At 32.4% G+C, this 11,540-nt stretch overlaps 1 protein-coding gene across 2 annotated transcripts in view; it reads left to right on the top strand.

The window, feature by feature from the left end:
• The window catches only part of LOC102599849 (phosphomannomutase/phosphoglucomutase), an 11,217-nt gene extending 3,808 nt beyond the window's left edge, over positions 1 to 7,409 (top strand). Inside the window, exons 3-7 of one of the 2 annotated variants that reach the window (XM_015305492.1) lie at positions 4,807 to 5,323; positions 5,728 to 5,927; positions 6,282 to 6,394; positions 6,486 to 6,626; positions 6,911 to 7,409. In XM_015305492.1, the coding sequence (XP_015160978.1) occupies positions 4,807 to 5,323; positions 5,728 to 5,927; positions 6,282 to 6,394; positions 6,486 to 6,626; positions 6,911 to 6,992 (1,053 nt within the window). In that variant the 3' untranslated portion in view covers positions 6,993 to 7,409. The remainder of the gene's footprint in view (positions 1 to 4,806; positions 5,324 to 5,727; positions 5,928 to 6,281; positions 6,395 to 6,485; positions 6,627 to 6,910) is intronic. The other variant, XM_006338116.2, reaches the window with a different exon arrangement.
• The last annotated feature ends 4,131 nt before the right edge of the window (positions 7,410 to 11,540 follow it).

Here is an 11,540-nt window from a genome sequence, read left to right as displayed (position 1 = left end):
TTTTAATATGTATGCAATTTTATAAATTGTTCAAAAAATAAAAAAATAAAAAAAAATAAAAAAAATAAATAAATAAATATATTTATATATATACATTGTATTAATTTGTATTGGATTTATTTAGTAACAAACAACTCTCTCTAAATAATTTGCAAGCTAATTTATAAATAAATTTACTAGTACAAATATAAAACATAAAATAAATAAAATAATTAAAATGATTTGAAAGATATTTTTATCTTTACATAGACTTATCCCATGGTATTATATCCTATGTATTACTAATACCTCCAAATAGAAGGTATTAATAATACATCCTACAATACCCCCTTACATCCAAATAATCTAATGACTTATACTTGGCTTTGTACATTTGGATAAATCATAGGAAATTTTTTCTAGAAGTGGTCAAGTCATGCATCTATTAAATTATGTACATGCAGAGTTATAGCTTCAACCCATTAATGACTAGCTGGATTGATAGAAATCATTATGATTATAGCTATGTATTCAAAGATCCTATTTTTCCTTTCAGCCACTTTATTTTACTATGGATCCCTAGGTATAGAGAAGTTTGATCAGAATCATGAGTGGTACAATATTATAGTATTAATTTTGTATTTTCAAACTCTGTTCCTTGGTTAGATCTTATTGATGTAAGTTGATTTCCTAGAATCTTTTCCAACTTTGTTACTAAAGTACTCCCTTGTCTCTAATTACTTGTATATTTATGTTTTAATAGTTGTTCTTAATTACTTGTCCATTTTGACAAATTAAGAAAGGACAATTTTTTGTACCTATTATTTCCCTCAATTAATTACTTTAAAAAAGGTAAAACTTTTTGAAAATCTTAAGTTTTTAATTCACCTACTTCATAATTAATAGGGATAAAATGGTAAACTCACTATGTTTATATTATTTTCTTAATAAGTGTGTCAATTCAAAAGTGGACAATCTTTGTATGTGGTTGCAACTTCACCTGACTACTACTAGGTCCAGCTAGACTATAAGGAACTAAACAATGGCTTGTTTTGGGGCCCAATATCTAAATTTGGAAAGAATTTTTTTGGTAGAAAATATAATAATTTTTTTTTATCTTTTAATGTGGAAATTGTTGTGATGATTGAAATAGATTTTAGGTAATTGTAATATCCTTTCTTATGTGGCTAGCTATCTAGTTTGTTGCTTCATTTATATCCCAATAACTAACATGAACTCACATTATTATTTCTATACTTCAACTTTTTTCATTCCCCTTTTACTATTTTTTAATTCTTTTACCGTTAAATAGTAATTCTCAAATCTCGCAAACAGTCAAACCTTTTTCATTTTGCAAAACCTGTTGTTGTCTCTTACAAAAATGATAAAGTGTATATATATATATATATATATATATATATAATTTTAAAATCATGAACTCCTAACTTGAATGTTAAATTACTATAATATCCCTAACTTAGGTTGTGGATTTTTCGATGAGTTATGACTTTTCCGATAAGTTGTGACTTTTTTCAAAGGGTTGTGATTTTTCGATGAGTTGTGTCTTTTCCAATGAATTGTGACTTTTTCAATAAGTTTTGACTTTTCTAAAGGTTTGTGACTTCTCGAAAAGGTTATGACTTTTCAGATAAGACACAAAAAACACTTGGTCATACTACTCTTTGTTGACTATAAATAGAGGAGCTTCCTCTCATTTTTCAACCACTAATTTTTTAAATCTTCTACTCTTCTTCTTCTTGCATTTAGAATTATTTTTTTGATTTATTGATGTCGAGTGAGTTCGAAGTTTAGCGGATTATGGGGCACTATTCTGATGAAGTAAATCATTCTATCCTAATAGGGTATATTCCATAACTTCGAGTACTTGAGGAAAATAATTTTAATTATAAAATATTATTTTTTCGCTTAATATATACATTAGTATGTAATGTTCCAATATATAAAGTTAACATGATGTAGTCTAATTTCATTTGTTTTTGTTAACAATTTCTCTTGTGATGTAATATATGCTTCTGAATATTTTTTTTCCAAAATTTAATGAATTTTCATGATTTGTTTTTTTTTAATGCTCAAGACAAAAGAATGAATTTATTTATCAATGCTACTTATGTGATTGAGATTGTCAAGAAATTTGCTTCAAAATAATTATTACTATATAAACATTGTCCTTTTGTTTTACTTATTTACTATTTCTTGATATATAAGTATTTTTGACGAAGAGAAGTTCATATGACTTGTAATAACGCAAGTTGAAGTTTGTATTAATTTAATTATTATTTTTTATTTGATATATAATATTATAAGATAAATATGTTCATTAATGCAAATATATATTTGTATTTGGGTAGGTATTTTTATTTAAATTAAAGTATTATATATGTCACAAATGTATTATCAAGTTAACAAGGTCTTCTAACTTCAAAATATATTATTTTAAAATATTTCGAGTTATTTTTATTTTAAAAGAAAAAACACTCACAACAAATGTGAAAATATGTGAATATATATGAATCATTAAAAATTAATTATTTACAAAATAAATTTTATATTCAGTAATATGGAATAAACATTTACATTTAGTCCCTACACTAAATAAAAATCTAATAACTAAAAAAAATAGTAACACTAATTAAAAGTCCTATTTATTTATGTACGTATAAAATTTATTAGAAATTCAGCTATTGCACGTTAATTCTTCAGCTATAACATTATAAATTCTCTTAGTTATTACTAATTATTGCAAACGTTGTTCACACTTTTTTACATTATTAGGTATAATATTATGAATTCCATAGTTACATTAATTATATTTCTATCTTTCATCTTTCCTTATATTAACTTTTGACCAATAATTTTTCATATTATTACACCGCCCCTATATATGTGATAACATGCTGTTGTTATTTTTCCTTTGACGAATCATACTTGGTTGAATAAATTGAAATAATTTACAAGTATATGAATTATATCTTTATTGGGTGTAAGATGAATAGGTGATTATATATATGGTTTCACACATATAATATATTCTTTAATTTTAATTTTAGTTTTTCTGGTAAAAAAAAGAAAATCTTTCTCAGTTAACTATGGACAGTCAGATAACTATCTTTGATTTATGTACTTGGTCAATCGAAAAGTGTAATATGAGAGCCAAAAACAAGATCAGTTAACTATGGACAGTCAGATAACTATCTTTGATTTATTTACACAGTCAATCGAGAAGTCAAGTATGAGAGCCAGCAACAAGAACGTCATCTTTTATGTTTTAACTGATAAAATAAAAATTAATATACAAAAAATAGTTCTAAAAGATAAAATATAGTTGTTCTCTTCACATGTTCATATGGCATCTAAAGAGTTTAACGTGGAATACACGTTCAAAGCACATCTGGTTAGATGACAAGAAAAATACACAACAAATATCATCTATAACGTAATATTAGTGAGATACGACTACTATGATTGAACTTCATCAAATTGAAATAAATATATACATTATTGTATTTAACTAATAAGATTTTTCATTGACGATCTTCATATAGGTTTGCGTGAATAAAAGATATAAATGATAATCCACATTGAACATTCACAAAAGAATCTGCAATATTATTTTGTGCTAAGCTCTTCGCCTAAATAGGCAATACTATTTACTATAACATATATTTTCTGAATTGATAATCACATGCAACACACGTGTCAAAAAATTAGTATATATATGTGATCAAAGATTGAAAAGGCAGATAATTGTTAATGTTGGAAATGGATCAGGAGGGAGTTTTACATGGGATGTGTTAGATCAAGCTTTATTCTCACTTTACTCAAATGTGATCTGGTTCAATTTACTGGCTTGATTAATTTTAAGGAGTGTACAATAGTACTACTGTTAAGATATCCCACTTCGGTAGATGGATGGAAATTTGGTCTCCTTATATACAGGGGCGTATCTAGAGGGGGTGCCGTGGGTTCACGTGAACCCATGCTCCCCCCTCTAGATCATATATAGTAGTGCTATATTTTTTATAAAATATTTAATTATAGATGTGTGAACCCATGTTCAAAGTATCATATAATAATACGATGATGATTGGGTGCACCCCTCTAAGTGAGGATATAAATTTAAATCTTATATCTATCTTGTCTTTTACTAACACCTCTCTAAGTGGTTATTGGTTACACTTTTGGCGTTTCAACTAATTATTCTTTTGTTTTTTTTCCTTTAGTCTTTCAAAATTTTCAAGTGTGTTACATTGAAAATTCCTAAAATAATTAGCACTGTAAAATTTTTATATAATTAAATCAAATGTGTATATTAAAATTTAAAACTAGTAGCATTATATGTTTTGGACCTATAATTTTTAAAATTTAATGGCTCATATTAAAAACCTAAAAGTCAAACCGATCAAATAGATACATTGTTTTGTAATTGTGCACCATCTTGCGGAAATCTTGGATACGCCTCTGCTTATATAGACAAACCTCTCTTCATTAGCTAGCTTTTGGGATTGAGTTATGCCTATGTGCTATATTTTTACATAGTATCAGAGTCAGACTCATCTTGATTTGTTATTCCACCGATGATGGGGCCCTTATTTAGAAGTGTTCACCCTCAAGTTGAGGTCTGGGTGTGCGCTGTTAAGATTTCCCACATCGATAGAGAGATAAGAATTTGGTCCCCTTATATAGACTTAGACAAACCTCCCTTCATGAGCTAGCTTTAGGGTTGAAAATGCAAATACTTGTATCATTATTTGTGGCTAGTGAAATTGTTTTTTCTATTATTTATGTGATGAAAGGTTGAAAATGCAGATAATTGTAAATGCTGGAAATGGATCAGGAGGGTTCTTTACATGGGATGTGTTAGACAAGCTTGGTGCAGACACATTTGGATCTCTCCACCTAAATCCAGATGGAATGTTCCCTAATCACATCCCTAACCCAGAGGACAAAATAGCCATGTCCTTAACAAGAGCCGCTGTGCTTGAAAACAATGCTGATCTCGGTATTGTTTTTGATACAGATGTTGATCGTAGTGGTGTAGTAGATAGTGAAGGAAATCCTATCAATGGTGACAGGCTCATTGCACTAATGTCTGCAATTGTTCTCAAGGAACATCCTGGTACCACTATTGTCACTGATGCTCGTACAAGTATGGCCTTAACTAAATTTATTACAAATAAAGGAGGCCAACATTGCTTGTATCGAGTTGGTTATAGGAATGTCATTGACAAAGGTGTCAATCTTAACAAGGATGGTGTTGAAACACATCTCATGATGGAAACTAGTGGCCATGGTGCTTTGAAAGAAAATCACTTTCTTGATGATGGTAACAATTAACTACTTTCTAATTTTCAATTATTTTAAGTAGGGACAAAGGACAAATATACCCCGAACTATCGTAAATGGTATGCAAATACCCTCCATCATACTTTTGGGACATTGGTGCCCCTTCGGTCCAAAAACTAGAACCTATATACCATTCACTCTAACGGAAGACTAAATAGGGATACGTGGTGCATTCTTATCCATTGGGTCAGCGGATAAAATTATGACACGTGTATGTCCGTTAGTATAAAGGGTATATATGTTCTAGTTTTTGGACGTCAGGGACACAAATGTTCCAAAAGTATGACGGAGAGTATCTACATACCATTTATGATAATTCGGGGGTATATTTGTCCTTTTTCCCTTTTAAGTATACTTCTTTCATGGTTCCTTTTTGATTTCTAGGTGCTTACATGGTTGTGAAAATTATCATTGAAATGGTAAGAATGAAGCTTGAGGGATCAGAAAAAGGCATTGGTAGTCTCATAAAAGATCTTGAAGAGCCATTAGAGTCGGCGGAACTTAGAATGGTTGTCCTTTCTGAGCCTAGATATGCTAAGGCTAAAGCATTTGAAGCCATTGAAGCATTCAGAACCTATATTGAGGTATATTTTTGATTAGTTGGTGAAAGAATGTGAACGCTTTCATATCACATAATTGAGTGGGAAAGAATGTCTATATAACTTCCTTTCTTTCATCACATATAAAAAAAAACTTAAAGTTGTCTAACTCAGTTGTTGACGTGTGTAACCTCACTCATCTAAAAAAAAGTTTAAATTGTTAGAGAGTATATTTATTTGATTCTTCATTTGATAATGGACGACAATGAGATTTGACTCAGGTCTTTTGTATGCTCTCATACCATGCATATTAAAGTACATCTCATCTAAAAGTTGTTATATGGAGCGCGCATACTTTTATTTACTATATTAAGTAAATGTGTGTTCTTCACCTTTTAGCAAGGAAGTTTACCAGGATGGGAACTTGATGCTTGTGGAGATTGTTGGGTAAGTGATGGTTGTCTTGTTGACACTAATGATGATCCAACTGCAATTGATGCTTATATGTATAGGTAATAATTAATCTCATAAATTATAAGACAAAAATTTACAATATACTTAAATTATTGGACATTACCTAAAGAAATGTTGACTTATATTCAGGGCCAAAGTTTCATCAGAAGGAAATGAGGAACATGGATGGGTTCACCTTCGACAAAGTATCCACAATCCAAATATTGCTGTTAATATGCAATCCACAGTTCCTGGTGGATGCCAATACATGGCAAAAGTTCTAAGAGACCGGTACGTTCTTTTGTGCTACCTTATTTTCTTTTGTTGGGTTTTACCGCTACTTCTTTAATGGTTAATCCATTTTATCTTGGGAGGATTTAATCTGCAACTTCGGGTACTTGAGGGGATTAAATTTCTCAAGGACACACAATGGGTTCTGTGGACTCCGATAGTTCTTTGTGTTTTCTTTTCAGTTTTTATTATTTTTGGTTTGCTAATCTCAATACAGGAGATAACATCTTTTTGGTTTATCGTTTAACAGTTTGAATGATCACACATTTCTTATGTTTAATTAGGTTTCTCTTGCCTAGTGGAATGGACAAAATACTTGATGTCACTCAAATTGATAAGTATGCTACAAGTGGAAATCTAAGTTAAGATGCTGAAGTTCATGCTTCAAATTAAGCTATCATGTGTGTCATTTGTCAATAATGTTCAATACACTCTATTCAATGGGAAAAAAATGAGAAACAAGAAAAGAAGAAGAAGAAAAAGAGTGTGAAAGTGTATTCTTCCTTAATGGACTTGGATATTCGTATACCTTTTCACTATTGCTTATTATACTCGGTGGTGGATCCAGGATTTGAAGGTTGTGGACGCTTCATTTTTTACGTTGAATTGTTACCATTCACATAGTATAAGTTTGAGAACTATTTGAATGCATCATGAAAAAGATTAATGAGGAAACTATGTTTGATATTGCCATCACAAAAGCAGACCTCTAGTCACAAATTACAATTGTACTCCATGAATTTTTGTATGTTGAAATGGAAATGTGCAATAACATCACTTGAACTTGTGAATATCTTACGTTTAACATAGACAAATTAAACAACATTATAAATGTATAAAATTTATTTGTTATGTAGTTTATCGATGATAAAATTTGTGATTCAGTGAAGAGAGTGTGGAGCATAGTTCAAATAATTAGAGCACGTAACTATGAATCTTTGTATCAAACTTTAGACAAAAATTAGTGTTATACTTGGTGATTTTTTTCATATTTTAAATACAAATTAATCACAATATTATTGCTTACTGTTGTGAATATCTTACACATTATTGTCAAGATCCGAAATCGAGCCATGATGGCGCCAACCATAAACCCACAGTAGGCAAGCCAAAATTCAACTACGAGTAATAAAAATGAACAATCTAAAATAAAATTATTGAGAAGAAAAATAGACAACAAATGAGGCCTTAATATAGATATATACATAAAGGTGTAAAATATACAGATGCGGCCTAAGAGTGACCAAGAAAGACAAACTATACACAAGAACCAACTCGGACATGGTGTCACCGGTACAAGAGCATCTAAGTACCAAAAGGACTATGTACAACAGTTCTTTCTAATCAAAATACAAAATACATAGCTAATACAAAAGAGAAAAAACAATAAATCTTAGGACACCAAGAGCTCACCACGATCCAACAACGACGGCCTCGGAAGATCTAGAATCGGCGGGGGTGGCTCGTAGTGGGTGCTGCATTAAAAAAAGATGTTGATGTGTAGTATGAGTACCAAAATACAGATTACTCAGTAAACATCTTAGGCCGACCGATCTTAGATAGTGACTATACAAATATAAGAGGCACGATAGTGCTAAGACTATGACTCAATAGATACCTGGAAACATACATGCCAACATTGACAGTGAAGATGACATAAATAATGAGCATTTGACACCCAGAACAAGTAAATCTCAATCAGACACATAATGCAAGATGATGCAATGCACGTGTAGCCAATGCATAAAAGTAAAAGCCTAGTGAAATCCATCGAGACACTCGGAATGATCCCTTAAACTTCACAACTGATGAAATATAAGAAAATATAACTTGAAATAGGTTCTAGGGACGCCCGAAGTGCTTCCTCTAACATAGAAGTATAAAAGTAAACCTCCTTTCTATCTGAAACTCTTATAAAATTAGTATTTTTTCTCGAAAATATTAGACCTCGTAAGTAAAAGCGATGAGTTTAAAGTAAATACTCCCTCCGTTTCACAAAGAATGACCTGGTTTGACTTGGCACGGAGTTTAAGTAAATAAAGAAGACTTTTGAATCTTGTGGTCCTAAATTAAAGTTATGTCAAATGCACAAAATTGCCCTTAATCTTGTGGTCTTAAACATGTCACGTGGAAAGCAAAAAGTAATTAAAATGTTACTAAAAAAGGAAAGAGGTCATTCTTTTTTAAACTGACTAAAAAGACTTTTGAATCTTGTGGTCCTAAATTAAAGTTATGTCAAATGCACAAAATTGCCCTTAATCTTGTGGTCTTAAACATGTCACGTGGAAAGCAAAAAGTAATTAAAATGTTACTAAAAAAGGAAAGAGGTCATTCTTTTTGAAACTGACTAAAAAGGAAAGGAGGTTATTTTTTGTGAAACTGAGGGAATATTTCTTTGGAACAAAAACCTCAAACAAATGATGTATTTCCTTACAAAATTACAAGTTTCCTCGAGTAAAATCAACAACACGCTCCCTCAGATCCCAAAATAAGTAAAAATCATGACAAACACCATTTAAGTGTCTCAATTACACATTTCCCCAGTGTTAGTTCAAATCATGTCATATGCAGATGTCGTACGCATAAGTGATGTACCACGCATTTATGCTGCTTGTAATGCTTTAAACTTGAGTTTTGCATGTATTTTAAGCATTTATGGCAAATTATCTATGTTTTACAGGAAAATAGATTTTGACAGTTCTGGTTGAAGATTACGGTGTAACAACTGAAGTTTGGAGTCCTATGAGTCGATCTACGAGCCACAAACTTTTCTATAAGCCGTAGGAATGATTCGTATAAGGGATTAGAGGTTTTTGAATCTAAGTATGGAGCCACGAGAGAGGATTACGAACCATAAGAATTTCTACAAGTTATCCAAGTCGTAGAAAACATCAAAAACTTTGGATTCCATTACTAGGACTACAATTGAGTAGGACGAACCGTGCAAAGTTCTACGAGTCGTAGGACCTATTTGTAGAAAAACTCTAGAGATATATTGAGAAATATTCTTCCACGAGAGGTGTCTACAATCCGTAGAAACACCTACGAGCCATAGAAATTAAAAGAGTGTCGAATCTTATTTTTTCTATGTTTTTTAGTTTATTTTATTTAGGATTAGATGTCTATAAATAGTCGTCTCTTATTTATTTTATGTAGTTTTAACAGTTTGCTTTTTTTAATAGAATTAAGTTGTGAAACACTTTTCTATTTTAATTCTTGAATCATTGGTTTATATTATATCCTTGTTTATCCATTGTTACTTTGCAATTTCAACTGAAGATTCTGGAACTCACCTACTCTAATTGTAAGTTCATGATTTATCTTAACCAAATTAATATGAATTGTGATTACTCAAGCATGAGTAGTAATTCACAACTAGGATTGTGAAAACCATGAGAAATTAATAAAGTAGATCTAATAACTAGTAATTCTTAAATAGTGATTATGCATGTTTTTTTTTTCTTCACTTTTCTTACTTTTTAATGAAGGACCATGTTAGAGGTTGCCTTATTCCTACTCGGAGGACCAAGGGGGTAACGAATGAGAAAATGAATTATGCAATGGAGATTTGAGGTTACCAACCCTCATTTAATAGCTTGAACATACCAAGGAATAATTAATCTGGTGTCAAGGGTAAGGGTTAGCAAAGCATACACCCGTAGACAGACCAAGTTGCATGGTGAAATTCACTTATTTAAGTGATTATCCACTTAGGTGATACCTAACTTACCGACTTTTCATGCTAGACACTAGACAGGGTTACTACCCCGCTATGTGGAACACCATCAAGTTCCACATATTTGAGAGGTTCACAAGGCCTCGACCTCTTTATGTCCCAACCTAGGTTAGATATTTCTATGAGTTCTATGCTAAGGCCTTGCCAAAAAAGAGAGAGGGAGTCATCTGAAAACCCTTGAATGAAGTTGAAGTTCGAGGAAAGAAAGTGTAGTGCCATGTCGGTGAAATAAACGATGTCCTCGGCACAAAGGGCAACAACTTGTATAATTTGCGTATGAAGCACGACCTAGACACCTTGAAGCGATGGTTAACCCCATTGATTTATGATATTACCCCTCCATGGATGGTTGACAGAGTGAAGATAGAGAAGAAGGATATGAACATCGGAGCTAGTTATTGGTTCGAGTTCATCAACAGAAACTTAATGTCATCCCAGAACGAGTCAATCCTTTGGCACCCAAAGGTCATCCTAGTTGGTACCATTATTGACTAGGAGGAGATTCATGTCGGAGCCATTATTACTGAGGAGATGTTGATGAGAGCTCATCAGGAGCAGACTTCTCTCTCCTTCCCAATCTTGATCATACAACTGTGTGAGGCTGTCGGAGTTCCCTACCAGGAGAGGTCAAATGTTCGTGTCACCCCTTACTCTTCCAACGACATTCGCAGGATCGGAGCAGATCATTTGAGAGATGATGCAGCTCGGAAAAAGCTGACACCACCAGACACCACTCTAATGGTAGATCCTACTATACTTGAGGCCGATGATACTCATCCTGCTCCTTTGGTGGAGCCGCCAGGTACTCCTCAGCCTTCTTCTATACCTTCTAGCTCAACCACTCCCTCCACCTCTTATGCACCTATCCCTACATCCCGGTCTCCCTTGACCTAGGCCTTGACATACCAGATGGGTAACCTAACCCGTTCTGTGGATGCTAGGGCATCTAGGATAGAGAGAGATATGCTTAAGATTACCGAGAGAGCTATTGAGGCAGCGATGTGCCCAGTTAGGGTTGAGGTTGTGCTGCATAGAACTAATTTAGCATCATATGCGGAGAACCTCTTGAGCCAAATTATCCGTAACTTCTCACCCGTAAATCCTTTTCGAAGCATTGGTTTATTTGAATTTCCAACTTAGGCCAAAATCCTAAGTTGGGGGGGGGGGTTGGGGGATGT

Source organism: Solanum tuberosum, unplaced genomic scaffold (genome assembly GCF_000226075.1).
Source record: "Solanum tuberosum cultivar DM 1-3 516 R44 unplaced genomic scaffold, SolTub_3.0 scf00003, whole genome shotgun sequence".
In the NCBI taxonomy this organism is placed as follows: Eukaryota; Viridiplantae; Streptophyta; class Magnoliopsida; order Solanales; family Solanaceae; genus Solanum; species Solanum tuberosum.
The sequence above is the reverse complement of the archived record's forward strand: the minus strand, read 5'-3'. Positions and strand labels throughout refer to the sequence as shown.